Here is a 26,216-nt window from a genome sequence, read left to right on the forward strand (position 1 = left end):
GTTGCAGAGGAGCTTTGTAATTTAGAGACGATAAAGTGGTGCTGTTTGTCTTAGGCTTCAAAACCATGCTTAATCTGTCCCTACAGCCATATCTTGTCCCTCACTTCTGTCTTTCCATAATGATTTGTGAACTACAAAAATGAAAAATACAGTTTATTGATAATACTCGTGAACTGTGAGTTAGAAACTACTTACTAAACAAAAATAAAAATATTTCAGTAATATGTTATATCTACTATGAGAAGCTAATTTCAAAACAAAATAATTTCATCAGTGTTATTATTGCAGATTTACTTGCACGTGTAGTTTAAATGAATCACAGGATGGTTGAAACATAATGCTTAAGTGGAAATTGGAACAAACTTGGACATTGTGTATTTCTTCTGTTCATGCATTTACATTTCAATTTTTTGACCACACTTTTTCTCAGTTTGGACCCTGCTTAACATTTATCATGAAGATCTGTGTTAACCTTTTTTATGGGCAGGTGCAGTGTTTTGTACATATTGCTGTAGAAATTCACTGAGAACTTCCCTTTGTTTGTTTCTGGATTGAATGATATGTAATATATTCTTTTGAACAGATACGCGCTCTGGTAACTGTTATGTGGAGATACGCCAAAGAGGAGATAGTTTAGTCTGCAGTAATGAAATTGGAATTGGGGTTTCTAAGGCATCCTGCTGTTGTGCTGTGGGTAGAGCTTGGGGTAATCCTTGTGAAGAATGCCCATCTGTCAACTCAAGTAAGTACTATGTTTAATGTATGAAATATTTTGTATTCCTATCCAGGCAAATCTGGTAGAAAATATACCAGTTGTGTAGGTTATAGTAAAATGATGTTTCACAACAAAAAGTGATATGAGGAATTTTTGATATGTTAATTTTATTTAATTTAGGAATAACTTGCTATTGCTTAGTACTTGAAACATCTGTATGTGTGTAACATTTTTTTTTACATTTAAGAAAAAATGTCAGACAATAACATCACCATCTGGAATGCACTACAGTGGCTGGGATTTATTGACAAGCATGTATTGCTAATATATGAGGAGGTCCATGTGTGACGTGCTTGACAGCTAATGAGAGATATAAAAGGTAGGGGACAGGGCCTGCCTACCTGTTGACCAAAGGACTGCAAGAGAAGAGTGAAATGCAGCATAATAGAATAAATCGAACTAGGCTGCCATACGACAGATTAGCTTTATAACACAGTACATGTCTGACATGACAGATGTTTGAGCTAAGGCTAGCATTTCTGAGTCAGTACAAGTTCTTGTATGCAGTAGGGATGTATGACTGCTGCTTGCTGCTGGCCTATACATGTAGGGCAGCACAGCAGCTGTCAGGAAAGACCAGTTTTGGTGCGCACATCAACGTGGCAATCCTACTTACCATATAAATGGGAAGGAAATGGGGTATGCTGGAAAACAGGAAATGGGAGAATAACAAGGGTAAACATGTGGGTTGAACATTTGGGAGGGAATGAAGGGTATATTCTTAATTGGGGGAATAGAGCCACTTTTGTAAATCCAGTCAGATGTAAAGGAGAGCCGTTGCTATGTTATGTAGCTTGGGAATTCCAAAATTCATATAAAGTCTGTTAAAAAAATACATTCCTCAAAACACTAATCTAAAAATGCATTAATTTCTCTTTATCCCTCTGAATTGACATAAATGTCTACTTCTCTGTAAAAATTGGTGTCACTTAAAAGTTAGTTTTTCTTCTTTTATACCATGCAGTCTCCATAAGGACAACTACACCACATTTATCTGTCTTTATAATTCACATTGTCATATCATTACATGAATTATTCACTGCCATCTCTTTGTTTTTTTAAATTATAATCTTCTTTTTCCAGTGTTTTAATAAAGCAGATCTAATTTCATTGTCAAATGTTTTTTTCAAAGGACCCAATATCACTGACTGTTGGGGAGCAAAGTACCAGGATCAAACAGCATTTGATAACCAGAATTAATTCCTCTAATATTGTTTTGAAAAAAGATAGCTGGATTGAATTTCCTTCTAAACAGTCTAATCACTGTTATGGTGTCTATCATGATTGGCCTTTTGGCTGATATGAACCTTTTCATAAAATTTTTTCCTCATTTTCAAGAATGTTTCCCAGGGGACCCATTAAATATCTTAAAATATCAGAATGATTAAAGTTCCCAGTGCTTACAGATTTCCCTGGCTCATCAGTGGTTACTGTACCTAATTCTAATTGTTTCTGTTGTTCCTTGTTGAATAAAATACCACAGACTGTTTGATCCACTGATCATAAGGTTGGAAGTAAAGTTGTCCTGGTCAGTTCCAGGTATCGTTCAGTGTTTATTCATGCAGGTACCCAAGCCTCTGAAATATACTGTTTGTCTGAAAACTCAATAGTTTATTTATTGTCTATCTGTCTGTCTATTTATTGACATTTGTTTACCAAGAAAGTCCAACTGGGTCCTGTTTTCAGTGGAGGCCCATTGAGAAAAGCTCCAGTTTACACAGGTAAGTCACAAAACATCTTAATAAAATACATAATTATTTACTTACAGTGTTGTAGGCAGAGAGCAATGCAAATATTAGAGTGAGAAGAAGAGGGAAAAAAAAACACAATTTACAAATTTAGTTTAAGGCATAATATCTGGAATTCTTGCTAGATGTACTTAATTATGTAAGACAGTGAGTTGATTCATTGTCCTTCCAACAGTCCGGCTTTGTATGCCCTGTTTCTTTGAGGATTCATCACATTTGTGTACTTCTTGTGCTCTTGCGCTAAGGATACCACTTATTCTTCGTAGTGTTGACCTTGGACTCTCTTTGTGACGTACACAGTTTTTAAAATTAGCATCTGCCTAAAAAAAAAAAAAACTGTGAGTTTGTTTGTCTTCCTGATTGTTTGATCCTGTATCACTCATATCAGATATGCCCTGCTTGCTGCATGTTCCATCCGTCTCTTAATATTTATAATCATAAACATTTTTTTAAATTTTACATTTAATATTCTCTCTTCTTGATTTAAACCACCTTGGATCCCGGGAACTACAACCCCATTAGTCTGACGAGCCTGATCTGCAAGGCCATGGAACGTATTATCATGGAACTTATTAAACAAAGACATTGACAACCTTCAAACACTGGACCCCACGTAGTTTGGGTTCGTGAAGGGCTGATCTTGTCTCCTGAACCGTATTGACTTCTTCGAATCAGTCTCCAGAGCCGTGGACTGCAAACTGGGAGCCATTATTGAATCCCCAAATAATGTAGATATTCTACAAAAGGGCCTTACAGAAACAGATGCTTGCTGCCAGAGCCATGGGCTCAAGCTCAATGCCAAGAAATGTATAGTTATCCCTTTTGGGATGAAAAATGTACCCATGAATTACCACATAGGTGGCAGTACACTAAACACCAAAAGTGTGATAGGAGACTTAGGGACACAGGTGGGCAGTGGTCTCACCTTCGATAACCACATCGCCACAACAGTCAGGAAATCCTTCCATGTGGCACACCTCATCACTAAGGGCTTTTCATCCAGAAAAAAGGAGGTCAGTGTACCACTGTACTCATCCCTCATTAGACACATTATAGAATACAACGTCCTGTTTGGTATGTACCTCTCAAGACATCTGCAACAACTGTTAAGGCCGCAGAAATACCTCACGAAAAGAATCACAGGCCTAAAGCAGATGCCCTATACTGACCATCTAAAATAACTCCACCTAAACTTTGTCGCATATAGTCTAATCAGAGGCGATCTCTGCTTAACATACAAAGCCATGTCAAACCCAGAGCTGTTGGACATGCTACACTTAAAGAAATCCCAATCCCTCAGAGCCACACGCTCCAGGGAACTAAATCTTGTCATCACAATGAACAAAACATGCTGGAGGGATAGGTTCCCGACCCAGAGACTCCCCAGACTCTGGAATACACTGCCTATACATGTCAAGCAGAACGCCTCTTTGGCCCTCTTCAAAGAAACCTTGATGATTGGATGGGAGATAGGAAATTCACCCCGGGGATCACGTCAGTCACCCTGCTAGACACGGGTCCAGGGAAGTAAATACTGTGGGAAGAAATAGCCAGGGAATTGTTGTGGCTAGGCTTGTATAGGTCCTAGGGCCGATAGCCTAGTACCAACCTATGAAACTATGAACCTATAAGCTTGTCTGTTAATAAATTCCTCTGGACTTTATGTACATCAACAGACTGCTGAGAATGTTTGTTATTCTTGTCCTTATCCTACTAGTAGCAGTTGTGTTATATTTATTTTGATTTTTAGTCCCATAGTCAATGTTAGTACATCTGTTTTTAAGCTACTTATATAGTATGTTTGCACCAAATGAGCCATTCAGCACATATACTGTAGAGATGGTGTAATGGCAATAGAAAATGAGATTAAATATTCAGGTTGTTTCTTACTCTTCCTGAGTCTGTTCCTCAGTCACAAGTTTCTTCAGTTGATTACTCTCCCTTGTCGTTTTCATGGGTGACTGTGCATTGGCTGAGTGATGGAAGTTCAGCTGAATAGAGTAGAAATATTAATCAGGAGCAGTGAAAGAAATATACACAATATTAGGGTAAATAATACAAGTGATATGGTAAGAAATTATTTTATTATATCTGTTTTGGAACTTTTTTCTTAGCTGGTGTTTAGGAAATATGTAACAAATATTGAGTTTCAGGTAGAAACTGTGGAAGTGGAAGATTTCCAGGAGATTATAAGATTGCTATTAAATAGCAGAGTTTGGCATGGAACATCATTTATTTCAAAGGAAGTTTAAAAATACTAGAACACTTAGAGGCTTGAGGGTCAGTAAACAATTGGTCTGGAATGCTTAGCCCTTTAGATTATATTGTACATTAAGCTGGAAATCAACACATTAAGGGCTAAGTTTAAGAACAATTATCTTTGTATAAAGATTATATGTTATGTGTTGAATTGTGAACAACAGGAATGGGATAAGCTCCCTTCCCAAACCTAGTTTGTATTTCTATCTGAATAGAAGGATACTGTTTCTTACTAGCATAAATACGTGTGCTACTTTTACTGTTTTTTTATCTGTAGTTTTATTCTTACATAGATGCTTCACTTTTATAAGTATTACCACACTACCTGAGTCTAACAGTCCATGCAGTTCTCTACCATTGGTTAAGACAATCCAGTTTATTAACTTGTCAATTGCACATTAACAGAATGCAGTCTCAACCCTTATGACAGACACTATGTTACATGCTGGAGGCATAACAGGTTCTATGGTACATGCTGGAGTAACATCACTATGAGCATGTTTTTCAGAGGTGCAACTGCATAATTTAGCTATGAACTGATACTTTTCATTTGTTACTGATATTTGACAGGTTTTACTGCAGGTCTAGTGCTCATGTCTATAATAGTTTCATGGCATAATCTTTCTGCCAGCACAACAAAAACATTCAGAGTCTCTAGGGTTAGATTGACAGACCTGTTTTACTTAAGCACTAGGTAAAAATCTTTTGAATTTGCCAGTTAATATTGTTTTTAGCATATCATTCTTATTCTGTTGATCTAAGGGATCTAACCATAAGTTAATAATATGCTTTAAGCCGCATAAATTGTGAACTTAACACTTTGTTATGAGAAATTGTCCAGCTATGAAGCTTTTTAGTTTGTGTTTGGCAAGTGATGTTTTTTTGTCACTTTATCATAGTCCTTGTAATCAGTCTTAACCAGGAGGCCATCCAGGGTTCTCCAGTTAACTAAGCCGATACGATCCTGGCTCATTCATACCTCCTGGTGGGTATACTCCACAAAGGTAGTAAGGTACACCTTGACGTCCTTCCCCTGTTTAACTTGTTTATTGGGGTTACTGTCTCTGGGTTAGCCACTGACTCAGCTACCTCAGACACCCCTTCAGCTGCAGCTGCTATTATCTATAGTATCTACTTTACTCTGGTCATCTTGGCACATGGATTCATACACAGGTGCACTCAAAAAATTCAAGTACTCACCAAGATTCTCTCTCTCTCTCTGTTTTGGGGAAATAACACTCTCTTTGGTATATATAAGTATAGTCTGAGTTCTTTGGTATTAATAATTTGTACCAAAATGACCAACAATTTGAAGAATTAGAAAAGTGAAGCTGCTGAAACCACCAGTCTTATAAAAATGCAGTTTGTTATAGGCAAACAAAATTAAATGTGAGTCCTTTCAAGCAAAAAAAAAAACAAAAAGTGTTGTGGGTTAATCAAAACCACAGCAAGTAGCTTTAACTCAAATATTACACTCATTCATATACTATTGAGAAATAGTTTCTGTCGGTAGGTCTCTGTTGGTCCCTCTGACAGGAGCAAATTCCAATTTCTTCTAAGTCTTTAGTCACTGTGGTTAATTTTATGCCAGAGCTTGTTACTATAGACAGCAAGTGTGCATCTTCTTTCAGCCCCCATTTGAATTACATTTACTAGATCATTAAAAAAACTGCTTTCACTAGTACAGCAAGATGTTCATCATCAGATCACTATTGCAGTAGCTTAAGCAATATGGCACATCCTGCCAAAGAACCACCCAGCCAGCCAGGCTTTCATTAATAATGTAGGCCACCTTCCAGTCATCCTAGTCACTGTCCTACAAGAGGGAAGTTGGATAAAATCAGTTGCTAGGGCATCAAAATGTCAAAATTTTCTTCTGCATAACAGTGTGTTCCTCTGTGGACTTTGGGTGATCAGTAGTTTACTAGCACTTCTACAACTCTGGGCAGATAAGTACCCCATTAGGGGTTACCGTCTACATAAATTTTTGTGAAAAAAAATATTTCTTTTTATTCACAAAGTATGCTTGAGGCAATATTTCATCTTTTTAGTGGTTGACACTAGAAGTTTTACCTCAGAAACTCATATTTTAAGCTATGGTTCCCTAATGTGAATCCCTTGAAAATACCTCAGATTTTATTAATTGGGGCTTGGATTTTTGGTTTTGGTCATTGTCATTGTAAAGTTTTACTGTACAACCTTAAATTCCTGTCAAAATACATTACTGACTTTGCTAAGCTCCACTAACCACTTATCAGACCACTTTTTGGCTGTCAGTTGGTCCTGGGCCATATGAGGATTCCTTATTTTCTTTTTTTGTAAGGAAGAGGATTTCTACATAGCAGTTGTGAGGGGCTGGACAAGTGTGTTTGGTGGTTGTTGTTTGGTGATTGTCACAAAAAAAAAAAAAAATACTTCAGAAACTAACACCAACACTTCTGGGCTCTACTGTCCACCGGCGAGACTCCCTTTGCAGCTAGGACATGGGCCTGGGTCCCAGTAATACTATTGGTCCTTCCCCAAACCTCAAGAAGAAAAAAGTTATTTAGGAGGCTTCAACCTTCACTCTGGCTTCCTCTTTGCCTCAGCCACTGATGGGTGACTCCACTGTGACCATAATTTGTTCATTGGGTCATTCATCTCTTACTCTCAGTCCCTCTAGTGTTAATCCTTGGGAAGCCACTAAGGACTGGAAGGCAGACATATCCTCGGCACCTACTTGCCTATCATTTTTGAGTAAGGTAGAACCACCCTTGACACCATCAGGGAAGAGACCATGGGATGATCCGTTGCGAAGTCACGCTGAGAAGCTTCATTGCCAAGGATGAGACCATCCTTTAAACCAGTTTTTCATGGGGGGAGGGGGGTTCTGCCAAAGAAAAGAAAGATAAATCTAGATATTAGATATTTTTCCTCTTCTAAAGCAGGTAAGGAGGATTGGCTGGGCTTTCCTAAAAGTTTATTTAGAGCCTTTTAGTCTTTTAAATGCTGAATCATCTCATAGGAAAAGGAAAAGCAAATGACTTTCTTCAGTCTCAGATATGGGTTTTCAGTCTGAGGGATAAGAATCAGACGTGATCTGTGTTTGTCAATCCTCAGCCTGCACTGTTCCCCCTGTTTCCAGACTTAGAGACTCCTTTTTTGGAAGGCTTCACTTTGCCTGACAGTCGGCTACCTGCTCCAAGAAATTCTGATTAGCTGTGTAAAGTGCCACAGCCCCACAAATTCCCTTTTTAACCCCAGACTAGATCTTGCAGCAATTTCTCAGTCAGTATTAGCTTGCACTAAACTCCTTAATGCAGCTTACTGTATCCTTTCTGACAGACTGGGAAAAGTCTTTAAAAGAAACTTTATTTCTCTTCCACCTTGATCTTCAGAGTAGTAAATTGGCAAGCTCACATGTCTAAATTTCTGATGGCTTCCGTTGACAGTATGAGGAAATTAATTGCTGATCTTCCTCCTTCAGTAGCTAAAGCATCTCTGAATTCTGCAGTATTGTTGTTATCCTCAAGTGACTAAACACTTTAAAATGTGCTTATGGCGGTGCCGATACTGTGTTGAGAGCATCTGTTACGGCTCTGCAATGAAAAGATTTGGATTTGTCTGGCAACATTTCCAGAATTTATGAGTGAATTTCAAAGCTAAGATCCTGAATACTTCCTTGGAGGAAGAATCATTTGGTTCTTCCTATACTGAGATTATTAAAAGGTTTGATGGAAGGGGAAAGTTAATACAGTGGGTTTCCTAGATTTTTCTACCTTCCTTTCCCAAATATAATAGAAACATTTCTTCCAGGTCAGGTTCTTCTTTCAGTATACAGAATCAATGTTCCCAACAAGGCACAGGCAAACAAAATTTCCAAAAAAAAACAGTGGCACGGAAGTTCAAAGAAGAAAGGAGGTTCCCCTCAGAGGCAAGGACAATTTAAGAAGAAAGAATGATGATGACTCCCCACCCACCAATTCTGCAAAACTGTCCCAGAGTCTAGGTGTTCACTTTTGTCTTGTGCACCTGATGACTTCAAATATTTAGGTACTGAGAATCATTCTAAAAGGCATCAACTGGCAATGGGATTCAGGGATTCCTTTACATCCTCCCAAGAAACCTTTCCTCTACCCCTTCTACATTTGATACTGTCTCAGTGGGTTATAGAACTTGTTCCCCCAGATCAAAGAGGGAAGGAATTTTATTCAAGAATCTTCCTGGTGCTAAAAAAGAAGGAACCCGGAGTCCTGTTTTATACGTTTCTTTTATAAACCTTCGCTTAAAATTTAAAAATTCAAAATTCTTTCTCTGCAGCCTTTGTTAACCCTCATTCCACCTCTTAGTTTTCCAGTAACTTTGGATGTAAAAGATGCTTGCCATCGCATTTTTATCATCAAGGATTTCAGATACTTTTTTGCATTTTTCTATGTTTGGATTACATTTACAGTTCTTTATTGCCTTTTGGGTTATCTACAGCTCTAAGAGTATATACAGAGTGCCTAGCCCCTGTAATAGTCCATTGCAGGTTGCAGGGTATTCACATTTTCACAAGCTCAAAAGCTGTCAAAATCTCTGGCTTAGGTAATAAGCATTTTTCTCAGTCTGGAAGTTCATGTGAATAAGGAGAAATCTTCTCTTATTCCATCCCACAGAATAGTGTTTCTCGGATATCTTCCAGATACAACACTAATGATTGCCATCCTTCCTTAAGACAAAGTGAAATGTTTCAAGGATGAAGTTGTGATATTTGCTGACTAGACTCAGGCTTCTGCCAGGATATATCTCAGAATTCTAGGTTTCATGACTTCTGCTATTCTCATAATTCCTTTGAACAGACTTTGCATAAGGAAAATCCAATCTTTTGTCAAATCAGTTTGGATTTGGTCTAAAGATTAGCACCCCTCTCATTTGAAATTCCAGGGCTTGGGTTTGAAAATATTTCTCTGGTGGGTGAATTAGTTGTCTTTCAATCCAGGTCTTCAATTCTCCCTTCCAGCCCTACTCAGTCTGAAACAACAAATGCGTCACACACTGCTTGGGGAGATGTGTCCAATGGAGTTAAAGTATAAAGCTTCTGCAGCAAGCAAGGCAATGTAAAAAGGCATAAATGTCAAAAAAGTGATTGCTGTAATAAATGTTCTCAATCTCTGAACCATCCTTGGACTCTAGAGGCAATTACCACAAGCTTCCTCACAGAACGGACTTACTCTCACAGGGCAGGGGTTGTTTAATGCACGCCGACCTTCATATTTTTCAGTTGAACACCTGGATGAGAGAAGTTTAATACATTTTAACTACTTTTTTTTTCTTAGAACATGTTGCAGATATTAAAGGAGACAAAGAAATCTGCTAGTACACAATTATATATGGGTAAGTGGAAAAGATTTTCTAGTTGGCACCAAACCAAGATCAAAGTTCCTTTTAAGGATTAGACTCTTCTGTTTCTTCATTATGTGTGTGGGTTATTATGCTCTGGCATATCTTACTCTTTTATCAAGATGTGTCGGTCATATCTACTTGTTTGCCCTTAAATCTTCCCCTTCCTGCCCTACTCTAACTGAAGTGAAGCAGTTTTTTAATGAAGTTGCATATATATCCACCTATCTAGGAAGCATGTAACACAGTCTTGGGATCCTAATTTTATTTTGGAAAAAGCTTATACTGTTTCCTTCTGAATCTCCTCATGAAGTTGATTTGAAGTTTTATTGTGGGAAACAGTATTACTTATTTCTCTGTCTTCTGCAAGAAGAGTGTCTGAGCTACAAGCTCTTATGGTGAATCATCCTTATCTCGGTTTTCACAAAGATAGTTACTTTGATAATAAATCCTTCCTTTATGACTAAGGTTATTTTAGTGTTTGCACTAAACCAGGCTATTTATAGGTTCCTAGGTAAGTACTAGGCTAGCTGCCCTTTTGGGTCATTTTAAGCTTAGACAATTTCCCTCAGTGAAAATCAAACCTGGTACCTCTTGTCGGTGAGGTCACCACCTTAACCATTATGCAAGCCTGCAACCAAATAGCTGTCAGGAGTGGGATTTCAACCTACTCCTCCATCTGGAAAACAGAATACCCATCAGCCACAGAAGACATTTAATTATTAGGTCTGGCACCTTAGACCACTTGGCCATCCTGAAAGTGGCTTCTCTTAGCCTCTTTGTTAGCCAACTGGTATTCCTTCCTAGCCTGATCTGTTTTTCCTGTCTCCCACTTTTTCTGTACTCCTTCTTTCATTTGATTACTTTCTGGGCTTATGTATTCCCCCACTAGCTTTCCTTATGTACCATATTTTCATACCTGGCTTAGCCACATATCTGTTTAGTAGTCATCACATATGCTGTTTTGAGGCACTGCCATTCTTTTTCTTCAGCACCACCTATTTCTTCTTCTTGTGGATGCTAGAGCCGTGAGTAATTCCTTGAAATATTGTGCTTTCTGTCCACTCAGCTTCCAGGTCTTCAGCCTGGTCTCTGTTGACCTTAAAGCCTTCTTTGACCAATGATTACAGTTGATTGTGGCAACCAGATGTTTACTTTGTGGGACAGCTATTTCACTGCAGATGAAATTATAATCTCTGATTCTAACCCACTGCCTTTCCTTACTAGGAGGAAGTTTACCTGAGTTGCATGTTGGCCACACTTGTAAGTGATCTTATGACTGTCTGTCTTACTGAGCCATATGTTGGTTACTATCAAGCCATTTGATGTACAGAAGTGTGGAATAGCCTCTCCTTCTTTATTCCTTTTGTCCCATACATGTGTACCCAGGCAGTCCTCATGTCCTGTCCTGTCTGTCCCGATATGTGCATTCAGGTTACCCATTACCAATACCAATTCATGTTGCCCTGCTTTATCTAGTAGGCCCTGCAACTGCTGTCTGAATGCACCCTTTTCCTCACTATCACAACCCTGTTATGGGGCATAGGCAGAGATTATGAATATTGCCCTCTCATTACGCTGGAGTCTTATTGTCATGAGTCTGTCACTAATTTTGATGGCGTCCCTCAGTGTCTTCTGAAGCCTCATCCTCATCACATTTCCCACAGCATTTCTAGTCTGTGCTCCTCCTGAGGACTAGACTCTGGAACCCAAGCCTAATGGCTTTGATCATTGCCCTTCCATCTTGTCTCCTAGATACATAGGATGTGCAGCCTTCTCCTTACCATCATATCATCCACTTCCAAGCTCCATCCTGTGAGTGAACCTGTACTGAGTATAGTCATTTTTGCTTCATGTTTGGCGGGTTGATTGGTTTTACGTCCAGTTTTCTCTCAGAAGAGCTATCCCGAGTAGCTCAAGCTGGGCAACTGGACCCTGTCCGGTCAGTAGCTCATTGACCCAGGACTGCTGAGCTTTATGGCAGGCACATACAACCCTCCCACTGATAGCATGGTTCCCTGGTGTAGATTGGATTAAACCAGGTCCTCAACCTACTAATCACTCTCAAGTATCTATGCCCAATTGGCAACATTAGTCAACATGATGAAATAACCTAGGGCCATATTTACAAAACAAAAGTTTAGAAAATTCCAGTGCTGTGTAATAGTAGGCAGTGCAGCTATCCACAATGTAACAAGATGCGGGTTAGTCACAGACCAGGATATGGCTTACCTCTTATTAAAAGACCCGGGGAGCAAAATATTACTGAGGAAAATCACTAATACAGCTTTTAATTCAATGCAGCATCAACTATAAAGCAAACAAGGCCTCAATACAGTTTTAACTAATTCAACTTGTGACTCCTTAATACAGCAGTTAGATAAATTCAACTGTAACATCATTAGAGCCTCTAAAACTCCCTTTTCTATATTATCAATTATGCATTATATAAATGACTCAAATATATCATGAGTGCAGTATCTGTAGTAGCAACATAACAGTAGATGCACAAAACTTATTTTACAAGGCGAAGCAGTTGTAATTATGCTATGTTCATGTCTTTAGATGTAAGTGAGCAGAGACACATTTGTTGGTACACAATGTATGCATGCTGAGAAAGCAGCCTAGCACCTAAAATATATATTATTTAAACTGTCAAAAAAAAGTAGAATGATGAGATGACATCAGGCTCTCAGCATAAAGCAAACAATCTTTTATTTTAAAACAACATGGGTGGGCCTTCTTTGAAGGCTGGGCGTTGGGCTGGCAACTCGGCACCGAAAAAAATCCACTGCCAATCATTAGCAGACCGCAGTTCTACTGTGGCGACCCCTAACCGTGAAAAGCTGAAAGACATTAGTATAAGTGCTCTTGCCGCTTCTTCAGATCTCAGTATAAAAATGCAGTCACACAACCAGCAATTCAACTAGCAAACCAACCAATTAAGCAATTAAGTATTAAAAGAATACAAACAATAAATGTACTAAAGCTTAAAAATAAGAGTGAACTTAAAATCAACTAATACACGTAAGTATATGTAAAGCTCATCTAAAGAGTCTGAAACAAAGGTTTAAGGGGAACTTTATCATTTAGTCCTGAACCATAATCAGCCCTTAACCTGGCTATCTTGCCTACATAAGACTGACAGACAGTTGAAGGAACATATAGTAGAACACTTAAGACAAATAAATAATGATACTGTGTACAGTGCTGTGTCTAAACATGTGAAGCTTACTTCACAAACATATTGTTTTAAGTTTTAAGTCGTAGCACAGGTAGCAGCTACTAAGAGTTTGGGTGATGTTAGGAATAGGTTCATAGGTAGGTACTAGGCTATTGGCCCTAGGGCCTATATAAGCCTAGCCAAAAATATATTCTGGCTTTCGCCACCCAAGAAAATTATTTTCCTGTGCCCCTGTCGAGCAGAGCCACAGAAGTGATCCCCGGGGTGAATTTCCTATTTCCCATCCAATCATCAAGATTTTTCTTGAAGAGTGCTGAGGAGCTCTGTTTGACATAGATATGGAGTCTGTTCCAGAGTATGGGAAGTCTCTGGGACAGGAATCTTTCCCTCCAGCATGTTCTGTTTATTGTGGTGACGAGGTTTAGGTCCCTACAGTGTGTAGTTCGGAGGGATTGGGATTTCTTTAAGTGGAGCATGTCCAACAGCTCTGGGTTTGACATAGCTTTGTATGTTAGGCAGAGATCGCCTCTGAGTAGGCGATATGCGACGGAGTAAAGCTGGAGTTTTTTGAGACAGTCTGCGAAGGGTATCTGTTTGAGGCCAGTAATCCTCTTTGTGAGGTATTTCTGTGGCCTCTACAGTTGTTGTAGATGTCTTGTGAGGTACATACCAAAAGGGGCGCTGTACTCTATAATGGGTCTAATGAGTGATGAGTAGAGGGGAGCAATGACCTCTTTTTCTGGATGAGAAACCTTTTGTGATGATGTGTGCCATGTAGAAGGATTTCCTGACCACTGTGGCAATGTGATTATCAAAGGAGAGACTACTGTCCACCTGTGTCTCAAGGTCTCTTATCACACTTTCGGTGTTAAGTAGACCACCTATGTGGTAGTTCATGGGTACAGAGTTTTTACCAAAGGGGATGACAATGTACTTTTTGGCATTGAGCTTTAGACCATGGCTTTGACACCAGACATCTGTCTCAGTGATGCCCTTTTGTAGGATGCCCACATCATTAGGAGTTTCGATTATGGCTCCCAGTTTGCAGAGATCTGCAAACTTCGTTTGCCAAAGACCTTCTGTGTTAGCCTGTACTTCAGAGAAGTAGATACCAAGCAGGAGAGGACCCAGGACTGAACCCTGCGGTACTCCACTTGTCACTGTTCTGAAGTCAGATTTGGAGTCTGCTACTTTCACAGTGTGGGTTCTGTCCGTGAGCCAGTTGGCTACCCATCTTGTGACATAGGGATTTATACCTAGTTTTGTGAGTTTATCTATAATTCCAGAGTTTGGGATGGTATCAAAAGCCTTGGCGATATCTAGAGAGGCTGTGTGAACCACCTTACCCTCATCTATGACTTTGGTGACTGCTTCAGAGATGTCTATCAGGTTTAGGAGACATGATCTGCCTTTTACAAACCCGAATTGGGTGGGGTCCAGAGCTTGGTGATTACCAATGTCTTTGTTTATGAGTTCTGTGATGATACGTTCCATGGCCTTGCAGACCAGGCTCGTCAGGCTAATGGGGTGGTAATTCCCGGGGTCCGTTGTGGCTCCCCCTTTGTGGAGTGGGATAACCGTCGTGGTGCGCCATTCAGTGGGCACAAAGCCTGAGGTGAGGCTATGATTGAACATGGTACTTAGGTGGGGTGCCAGTTCGTTCTGTAGTTCAGGTAGAACGCAGCCTGGGATATTGTCAGGACCCATGGATGCTGTGTTCTTGGCTTTGGAGAGTGTGTTTTTTTACCTGTGCAGCTGTAATTACAGGAACTTTGCATTCTTCCGGTATAGAGATGCCATGATGTTGGCAATATCAGTTGGTTCTGTATATTTAGTGCCATTGTGCTGTAACCCAGCAGATCTGAGTGTTGCCATTGAGATTCTTGACATAGCTATAGAATGCTTTGTGGTTGCCTTTAGAGTCAGTGTCAATTTTGTTTTCGTAATTAGCTTTGAAGGATTTTATGAGGGATTTCAGCTTCTTACTGAGGCTGACCAGGGAGCTCCTCCAGTCATGGGATTTTACTCTTTTTTGCAACAGTTTCTTTCTTCTGTTGTAGAGTTTGTTTATGGCAGAGGACCACCAGATTGGCTTCCTTTTTTTGGAGGATAGCATCTTGGTTCTGTTAGGCATAGCACGATCCATGCACTCGTGTAAGTGCTTATAAAGTGCATTTGTGTAGGATTCAGCAGTCATACCTGTATTGTCCATCTGCATGGGTGTCATGAAGTTTGCCACTTTTGTCATAAGAAGTGTGAAGTTGGCTTTGGAGAAGTTTTTTATGGAGGTTTCCCTAATGGGGGGTGGAGGCGGGATGTGGATGTCTAGGATGATTAGCTTGTGGTCGGATCTGACCAACGAGGAATTGACCTCTGGTGTGGAACACCAGTCACCCATGTTGGTAATGACTAGATCTATGATATTGCTGCCTCTGGTGGGGGTATGAATAAGTTGATCCAAGGCATTGGAATTTATGAATTCCAGAGAACGTTGAGCAAAAGAGTTGGTACATGAGTAGTTTTCCCAGTTAATGGTGGGGTAGTTGAAATCACCCATTATTAGGGTGTTGGGTTGTACCCTAATATTTTCCAGTGCGTCAAGAAATGAGGAGTGGGATTCCTGGGGCATGGTGGGGGGTATGTAGCAAGCTACAATTTGGATTGTGGTCTTGCCCAGAGTTAGTTGCACTTGGATAATCTCGTATGCATTATGCTCTGCAGCTAGCCTGGAGGTGTGGATATCCTTAATGAATATGGACACGCTCCACCTTTAGTGCTTCGGTCCGGGTTAGGTGACCGAAAGGTGTGGTATGCATTATAGCCTGGTAATGCATGGGTGCTCTCTGGAGCTTTGAACCAGGTCTCTGTCACTGCACAGATGTCGATGTTCTCCATATTAAGGAGTGCCTCGAGTGAGTGCATTTTGAGGTTTAGACTTCTAGCATTGAGTAGCATTATCCTCAGATTTTGCTTGCTTGTACCTTTTACTGTGGTGAATTTGTCATTTGAACCTTGCCTAAAAAAGCACTACAGGGTTGGCAAGAGCCTTAGCCAGTATCCAGAATCCCAAGGGCGACAGGTGCAGGCCATCTCTGGCAAAGCATCGTGGTCTGTCAATCATGTCATCCCACGCAGACAAATACTGGACCCCTTAGAATGACACCAGAAGCTTAGCCAATTGTTGAAGTCAGTCATTTTGTCCTTGTACTGTGGTATCATTCTAGGTGATGGCAGGATGCTACTGAGGGCTAGGGTCATACCTGCCTGGGCTACAAGATCAGAGAGCTCCTCCATGTCTCTTTTCATGTAGTCCAGGGAGGTATGTCTCAGGTCATTCACATCAACATGGACAATGACAGAGTCATATTTGTACTTGTTGTGGAGTGACCTGAGTGCATGCGTCATGTGGCGGATCCTGGCACCCAACAGGCAGCTGACGGTAACTTTCTCCTTGTTCAGCCTGGTGAGTGGAACATCAGTGTGCCTGATTATAGAGTTACCTATGGCTAGAGTGTTGGGTATGTTGTTATGCCTTATGGGCTGTGGTTGAGTGGCACACTGAGATTGTGGGCTATGTGTCATTTGGGTTGTGTTGGGGGGTGGAGTTTGCTTGGGTTTCAGCTTTGGAGGTCCCTCTTGCTTGGGTAGGTTTTTATTGAGAGCATCCGCGAATGTAGGTGTGTGTTTTGCATTTCTATGTGTGTGTTTTGGTGGTGTAGATTTTGAGGGACTATGTGATGAGTGTGGTGTGGTGCAAGTGTTTACCTTCTCCTTTTGATTGTCTATTCTAGTCTTGGGTGCAGAGAGCTTTGCTTCCAGTTTGGCTATATAAGTGCATCTCTCACAGGCTGTAGTGTTGGGTGGTAGGAGGAGAGGGTTGTCTGTGTACATGAGGCAATTGCTGCATTGCCCCAAGATGCCCAGATTCATCAGGTAGACAGGAGAAAACACCGGGAGCTGACCCTTAGACATGACTATATAGGTGCTATTTATTAAGTACTAAAAACTGCTTTCCTCTAGACAATTGAGGAAAGTTGAGTGCTGTAGTAATTTGTAGCGTATTTAGTGCTTACAACGAGTTCTGATCAAGTGCTGAGCTCAAAGAAACAGATTTGAGTGCTGAAACTGAAAAACTGGCTAGTTCTAAGAAACAAAATTAAGCTAGATGGCTTCTCTCCAACACAGAAAAGTTTCGGGGCTCAGAAGCTTACAAATAGTCCTGCATACAGCAAATATGAATGTGGACTAGAGTACTTACAGGAAAGGCAGGAAACAAACTTAGAATTTTTTTTTTTCTAATGCTACTGAAAGCTTAGAGAGCACATAGATATCCAGGTTAAGTGCTGATTATGGTTCAGGACTAAATGATAAAGTTTCCCTTAAACCTTTGTTACAGACACACCCACTCTTTAGATGAGCTTTACATATACTTATGTGCATCAGTTGGTTTTAAGTTCATCTCTTATTTTTATGTTTTAGTACCTTTATTGTTTGTATTCTTTTAATACTTAATTGCTTAATTGGTTGATTTGCTAGTTGAATTTCTGTATAAATTGCTGGTTGTGTGACTGCATTTTTATACTGACATCTGAAGAAGCAGCAAGAGCTGTCAAAGCTCTTATCTTGTTTTAAAATAAAAGATTGTTCATTTTATGCTGAGAGCCTGGTGTCATCTCATCATTCTACCTTTTTGGACTGCTTTACTCTGGTTAATTTGTTTGTTGAGACGTTTACACAGCACAGGCTGGTCGTTTTTTCCAGTATATAATTTAGCAGTTTGATGGTGGTAGGACACAGCTGTCGCTTCAGAACTGGAATTAATATTATGTTGAGTAGCTAGCAGTATGAGACTAAACCACTACATGTAATCAATTTACAGAGTAAACAGAAGATTAATTTGTACAGTGGGTTAATTAAGCAGAATAAACCATATGGGGTCTTGTATAAAAATGAGTTACAATTATACAAACTGCACAGAAGCTGGAATGAGATGCTCTGTCACTAAACCATGGCCCATTATGTAACCAGTTTGAAAATGGTGCTTACCCTGACTGTCCTCCTCTGTAAGGCTTATCAGTATGTCAAAGGATCCCCAAGAAGTGACTACATGGCTCCACCTCTTTCTGAGTCATCATAGAGATCCATGTTAATTCAGGGCACTATGGAAGATATGGAGAGACTCAGCCAGATATAGTTCCAGAAATACATAACCACAGCAAAGAAAAAGATGTAGGATTAGAAGACACAGAAGGAATCAAGATTTAGCCCTGGGTGAATGGGTAAGATAAATCTGATACTGATTTTTGTCAAAAGACTCCAGTAATTAGAGTAATAAAAGATGTTAGTGTAGAGACTACCAGGAAATGGTCCATAGTTCAGAAAAGACTAAGGGAAGTAGGTGTAGAAACTGTAAAATAGACGGGTTAGCCCCATGATGAAGGAAAGGGGAAAGGAGAACTTGAACAGAGACCTAAGCTTGTCTAGCTACACAAAATCAGAAAGCCAATCAGAAACAGAAGTAGGCCAGGTAAAGGAAGTAAGACTGCTATTGAAATGGAGAATGGGAAACTACCAATACCCTTGGTGGAAGAAATTTATTTTCATGAGTTATATTTTTTAGAGGATGAATTAGATAGATGAAGAGAGAAGGTCTGAGCCTGTACTTATAGGAGAAGAGGCCATGGCCTTCATGTCATGTCAGAATACTGATGACAATATTGCTGGTCTGCCTGACCTTATGATAATCCATGTCAAGATCAAGGAGACCCAGTAGGAGAATAATAAACTAAGCAGAGCTGGAGAGAATATATCAAGAGTACAGGGGGAAACAGAGGAAGAGAACAGTGCTAACTCATATCCATGCTTTGAACTAAAAGGATACATGTTGTACACAGTAGTCAGATACAAAAAAAAATGATACTGAGCCAGTAATTAATTTCATGGCCTTTAACAATACATGCAATGAAGTCAGCATGTAGCCATATTTTAAGCGGTTGCTTGGGAGTAGATAAGACAAAGGCTAAGAATTTAGGTAAGTTTTACTTGCCTGTTGTTATGATATTTTCATGGCTTGCTTAAAATGTTAAAGGACAGCACCCAACCGGGGGCTTAACAACCTTTAATACCGTTAGCTGTCATGGAAATCCCATTTCAAAGAAAAGCAATGGACGGTGTACATCCATTTATAAAACTGAATAAGGTCCATCTGTATATCCTGGTAATTACTGATTATGAAACAAAATTCCCTAAGAGAGGTCCCCTAAGAAGAGTTAATGCAAAGTTCATGGTGAAAGAATTACTATTTGCCAATAGTAGGATTTACTCAAGAAAGAAGACGCCTCTATGTAGAAGTGAGATAGAGCATTTTACAGACCTGCAGAACAAGGTAATAACTACAGTGCATATAGTAAAATAAGAAATGGAAAGTGAGAGAGCACAGGCTTCACAACACAGAGTTTATAACAAAATGCTTGTCTCAGAGAATTCAAACCAGTATTTGTGTTGGTACTGCTGAGAAAGTAAGTCAGGTAAATTATAGGGTGAGGCAACTTGGAAAAAAAGAAACCAGAACAGTTATACCATACAAATGTTTTGAAGCCTTAAAAAGAAACTGAAGTTTCTGTAGTATATTTGCAGATAATACCCATATAGCATGTTGTGGAGTAAAAATAAATACGACATATCAATGTCTGAGAAACAAGAAATAAGAGAATTTATAGTCATGAATAATGACATAGTTTCAGATTTGCCTGGCAGAACCAGTTTAATATAGCACAATGTGGAAACTACTCATACTGAGAAATTTATTTGAAAATGTACCAAATACCAGAATCACAACACTAGGCAGTTAAGAAGGAGGTAGTGAAAGTGCTAAAATTTGGGGTCATGGAAGAATAGAAAAGTGAGTGGAATCTCTCTCCTGTTTTGGTCCCCAAGCCTGATGGCTCTATAAGACTTTTTAATGCCTTCAGAAAATTGAGCAGCATATATTTATTTATTTACTGTTTGTTGACACAGTACGTGGAGTGTTCTATTGACCCTTTTCAGCCATGACTTGAGCTCAGAGTGCAGAAAATACGATGGTTTTTAGTACATCGTGGCTTGTAATTCGTATGATCTAAAATTATTTCCTATCCTGTACTCCCCGTCCGTTTGGATTTAACTGAAAGCTACTAAATGTCACTAACCCCAGCAGTTAAGGAAAATGGCATTTTCTATACCCTGTGGAGTCTACCATTATAGAATCCTGTCTTTTGGTCTTCATGGAGCACCTGCAACATTCCATGTTTAAGGCTGTATAACAGGCGAAGAGGTAGTGAAACTACAGGCCAAAAAAAATAAAGCAGTGCAGAAGTCAACCACTAAGAAACAGGGTAAGGCTTTTTTAGATCTGGCTATCTCTTACTGTAAAGTTATTCCTAATTTTGCTAGCATTTCTTGCCCCCTGAATGTCCTGACTAAGGGTTAGACTCTGAAGATTAAGTGGATAATTAAAGCAGAACAAGCCTGCTGTGTTTATAACTAGTACTACTAGCTCCAAATTTTTCCAGGCAGTTTTAGTACATGCAGATGCCTCTGAGGTAGGCTTAGGTGCAGTCTTGACTCATATTGTTGGTAGGGAAGCGCATTCCATCTATTTCTGTTGTACATGTAGAAACTCAACAATACTGAGAGCATTGTTCAGCTACTGAGAGACTGAAAGCCTTGCAATAACACAGGCCCTCACCATGCTAAAATACCATTTATTGATTAGGAATTTGTGTTGATTATTGACCATATCCCTCTACAATGGATCTGCTTTCAGTAGGATTACAACCTGAAGTTAACCTAGATAGGCTTTGACCCTCCAGCTTTATAGTTTTAAAATCCAACATTGTTCAGACCGTAGTCACTTAAATGCATTTGGGTTGTCCTAAGCTTATGCTGCATCCAACAGTGGTAGAACCAGTGGATCTGATGTCAGTTTTCATTTTTTCCTCGACAATTGAGTTTGGATCTGACCTGGCCACTTTTTCTAGCTCATGAAACACTGAAAGCTCTTGAGTTCTTCTCTTACCCATAAGGCACTAAACCCCCTCCTTACTTCAGATCTTGTTTGCCACCTTCGCATATAGACGTGTTCGCTGCTAGCTCTCGAGTGTCAGTGTTTTTTCTGTAAGTAAAAGAATATTTTCTTGCTTCTATCTTTAGAGATTATTATTTACCTCTCTGCCTTTCTTACACTTTTTAGTGTATGTTTTATATACTATTGTTTGTAGTTTCCTTTCCTCTCTTAACTTCCTTCTTTCTTACTTTTAGAGGTAATCTTTCCTACCATTGTTGATAATTCCTTTAAAAAATCCTTTTCTATCCTTTTTAATTCTTTTTTAGCAAACAGAACAGCTAGTAAACCCACAGGTTTTAAGAAATGTAAGGCCTGCGGCCATAAAATACCATTATCTGTCACACACGACTTGTGTATATTGTTTGGACCCAGCCCACTTGGATTTTGCTTGTGACATTTGCAAGGCTTTTAATCCCCAAGCTCTTATAGACCATAGAAATGAGCTCATTTTATGAGAATTACTGCCTACTTCTACATCTGAGACAGCATCTAGGGCTCAAACCCCCAAAAAAGTGATAAAAAAATATTCTAAAAAGTGCCCCTCAAACCAGTCAAGCTCCTCGGCTTTGAGTGTAGCACCTCCACCAAAAATTTCTAAACCTTCTGATCCAATCTCTTTGGCTTCGAAGGCAAAATCTTTGGATCTGACTACTTCGGATCCATAAGTTTAATCATAGGACCCTACCATCTCGGATCCTAAGTAGCACAGTGAACATCGGATTCAGTCTCCTCCGATAGTGGATCTGATTACTTTTTGGCTCCCATCCCCTTTCCTAGAAAGGCATCACCACTCCAAGATCCCCTCCATTGCTTCGTCTTCATGATCCTCCAGAAGTCTTACAGAAGAAGATGTGGACAGGATGATGAGAAAATTCCTCTCAACACAAATTTAAATGGTTAATTTTCTGGCTCTGACCCCTTCAGGTCCAGAGCCCTTTATCAGCACAACCCCTCTAGTCCTTTCTCCTCCTCTGATTCATCCTATGGTTTCAGAGTATTTGGACTGGATCATCCCAGACCTGTCCATATCAGATTCAAAGATTGCTGTATCTTTTACACTGAGACCATCTCTGAGTGTACTGGCTCCAAGTGTGCTGGAGCTGGAGGACTCTCAGAGCCATAGCTTAGCTACCAGATCCGGGTAATAGAGTCGTCTCCAAGGTTATTGCCTTGGCATTTGACAGCTTAGCTTCGATCCCTGCCTCGAGTGGTTCGACTCCGGCCAAAAAGAGACGATGGTCCAGAAGAGTGTCTTCTCGGATCCATTGGTTTCTTTCTCTCTGAGACATTCCATTTTCAAGGTAGTGGAAAGAGTTTTCTCTGCTCCAAGGGAAAGGATGCTTCCAACCTCCTTGGATCCAACTTCCCAAACCCACTTGCCTTTGCATCCTGGGTCTCATCATCCTCTTCCACAAGGACAGCCAGCCAAACGTCTCCAGGACACCCATTAGGGTATATTGGTATCTTCTGATATGTCTCCTAAACATTCCACTGAAGATGTCTCTAGGAAGAGTAAGTGCAAAAGGAGGCACTTGGATTGTCCCCAAGAGTCTGTTTGAAGATTCTGATTTCGATGAAGGGGAAGGGCCCCCATGATCACCATCTGAAAACTTCTCAGTTGAAGACTTCCTAGAGATGATTAAACAGAGGGGTGGTTGGTCTACTGATAACCCTTCCCAGAGGAATCATTATTACTAGAAGCAGCCTTTGGTGCTGGTCGATCTACCTCCTGGGTGACCCTGCCTGCTGACAAGCTTACTGATTTGGTCTCTTGGTGGGAGTGGAAGGAACCTGACTCTGTTGAACTGATCCCCAAAAGACTGGACAGGATTCTGGCACCACCAAAGGATAGGAAGTTTTGGAGCAAAGGAGTACCAGTTGATGCTATAGTCTTAGAGGTGGCCACAAAGAAGGAATTGGCAAAGCAAAGTTACTTTGTTTATCCCCCTAACAGTGAGTCTAGGGTAATGGACAGATTTTGGAAGAGTGCGTATGCTTCAGTGACCTTTGAGGTTCAGTCGCTGAACTATTTGGCACACTTCATCAGACTCCAGAGTGACATGATTAAAGAACTGACCAAATCCCTCTCTGGGACCATTACTTCAGAGGTGGAGAGTTATATAGCCTCTCAGTTGGCTACCATTTCTAACTCGTCCATGAAGCTCATCTTGCATGCAGCTGAAGGTGCCTCAAGGGTGCTGGCTTCAGGCATTTCCATTATGAGATATACCTGGATGCACCTGTGTGATGTTGTTGAGCCCTTCAAATCTTCTTTTGTCAATGCCCTCTTTGACAAAAGTTCTTTGTTTGGTCTCTAAGGTTAAGGATGCACTGTCCAGGTATGAGCAGGAAGGGAAAACCTTGTCTGCCATGGGCATACATTTTTCGATTCACTCAAAGGACCTTTTCCAGGAATCAATGAGTTGGTTGGAAAATGTGGTTTAAGAAGTCCCAATGTCCCTTCCATGATCCATGTGGAGATAGTTCCCTGGATGCAGAGGGGGAGTTCTCATGGAAGATGCTGTCCATGTGGTAGAGGTGACCATAAGAACCAAGAATCTAGAGATAACTTCTCTGACAGATCCTATCATGGCTCCTGAAAGGAGTCCTGACTGTCCAACTCTAGATGCAGTTGGGGTCACTTATTCTCTGCACCAGAGAGCCTGGTTAGAGATGACAAAAGATTCATGGGAGCAGAGGATTAAATAATACTTTTTCCCCCTTCCTCTTCCCTCAACAGTAAACAAAATTCCCGATGTTCCACCCAATCAGAGGAAAGCAGTATCACTAGACATAAAAAAGCTGCTATAAAAAAAGAGTCATCCAAGAAGTTCCCCTGCCGACCAGAAAGAGTCCAGAATTTACTCAAGATTCTTTTTAGTGCCTAAGAAAACAGGGTCTGGAGACCAATTTTAGATCTCAGCAGTCTAGACAAGTCAGTTCAGTACACAAAGTTCCAGATGGTCACGTTTCACTCAATCCTGTCTTTTCCACACAGGGATGACTGGATGTGCTCGATAGATCTTAAGGATGCATACTGTCACATAAAAATGAACAGGCAATCCAGAAGATACATACGTTTCCAGCTGGGAGACAGTCATTATCAGTTCAGAGCACTTCCCTTTTAGTTTGACCACAGCCCCCAGGGTGTTCATCAAAAGCATGGCAGTTGTAACAGCTCACTTGAGACTGCAAGGATTCTGGATGTGTCCATATTTGGATGACTGGCTCATAACTGCTCCAGCCAGGCTCCAACCAGGCATCATCTGATTAAGGCTTGAGATTTTGTACTGCTATCATGCTCTCACCCAGTTATTACTATCAGTCACAACATATATCAGCTAGAACCAGCTCAAGTACTACAGTTCTTGGGAATTTTGTTTAACATGATTTCCTTGACAGCATCTCTTCCTCAACAAAGGATGGAAATGATATGTTTCCACGTCAAAAAGATCATTCAAAATTCCTCTTTCAGCTCGAAAGATTCTTCAGGCTTTGAAGTCAGTGTCCTCTGTGAAAATCCTGGTTCCGTTAGAAAGATACCATATGAGAATCCTTCAGTGGACCCTATCAACTCAATGGTCTATCCTCAACAATCCTGTATCTACCCAGATCAGGATAACTCAGGCATGCAAAAATTACCTGCTGTGGTGGATTCGAGCCGATCAAGATTTTCAAGGTCACCCCTTCAGTGTTCCACAGCCTAAGGCCATAGTGACCACAGATGCTTCCCAGATTGGGTGGGGGAGGGGGCATTTCTTGGGAAAGACAGCCCAAGACACATGGTCCTCCAAAGAGGCCAATTTGCATATCAATGTCCTGGAAATAAGAGCTGTCCTCCTAGCATTGTAGGCCTTTCAAGACACTCTGCCCTCCGGGACCATTGCAATTCAGAAAAACAATATGTCCATGGTTTGGTATATCAACAAACAAGGAGGAACCAAATCTTATCCTTTGTGTCGAAAAGCTTTGAGAGTGTGGTAATGGGTGGTGTCATCCAGTTATTTTCTGATAGCAACACACATCCCTGGGAAATCCAGTGTGATAGAGGTCAGATTGAGCAGGTCCATTCTAATACCTCACAAGTGGTCTCTCAACATGAAAGTGGCAGAAGAGATATTCTGTCAATGGGGCCAACCTTGCTGCAATCTTTTTGCATCTCCCCACAACAGCAAGTGCAGCAGGTTCTTTGCCCTGATCCCCCATAGGGAGAGTCACCGAGAGATGCTGTTCTCCACAGTTGGCCTTCTAGTCTCCACTATACATGTCCTCCAACCCTTCTAATCTCAAAATTTATTCAGAAAGCATATCAATTAAAGAGCACAGTCATCCTAATTGCCCCTTAATGGCCTTGTCAGATTTGTTTTTCCTTTCTTTGACCTCATCTACTTCACCTTCCTTAGATTCTGGATCCAATTCCAGATCGTCTGTCTCACCCGGCAGACTTGATACATCCAGACGTTCTATGCCTAAACCTGGCTACATTGTTTTTCCAATTCTGCTGATAGCGAGACAGACCAGGCTCTCCTCACCTGTAAGTCACACTCTTCTATCATCCAACAAAGCTTTCACTAGAAAACTCTACAAAAGTAAATGGAAAAGGTTTGTTTTTTTTGGGTGCAGCAGAAAGACATTGATCCCTTATCTGCTCCAGTTCCCAAAGTACTTGAGTTCCTAGCTACAGTTTTTAATGAGGGAGCTAGTTCTTCTACCATTAACGTGCAACTAGCTGCCATTTCTAATTTTCACATGGGAATTAATAATTTATGTTTGCCATCTTCCAAA

The 26,216-nt window shown here is 40.4% G+C and overlaps 1 protein-coding gene across 3 annotated transcripts in view; it reads left to right on the plus strand.

Moving 5' to 3' along the window:
- FBN1 (fibrillin 1) overlaps positions 1-26,216 on the plus strand; it is a 4,097,759-nt gene that overhangs the window by 2,758,885 nt on the left and 1,312,658 nt on the right. For all 3 annotated transcript variants that reach the window (XM_044077620.1, XM_044077621.1, XM_044077622.1), the window contains exon 38: positions 584-742. In XM_044077620.1, coding sequence (XP_043933555.1) covers positions 584-742 — 159 coding nt within the window. The remainder of the gene's footprint in view (positions 1-583; positions 743-26,216) is intronic.

Source organism: Protopterus annectens, chromosome 7.part0 (genome assembly GCF_019279795.1).
Source record: "Protopterus annectens isolate FY-2018-M chromosome 7.part0, PAN1.0, whole genome shotgun sequence".
In the NCBI taxonomy this organism is placed as follows: domain Eukaryota; kingdom Metazoa; phylum Chordata; order Ceratodontiformes; family Protopteridae; genus Protopterus; species Protopterus annectens.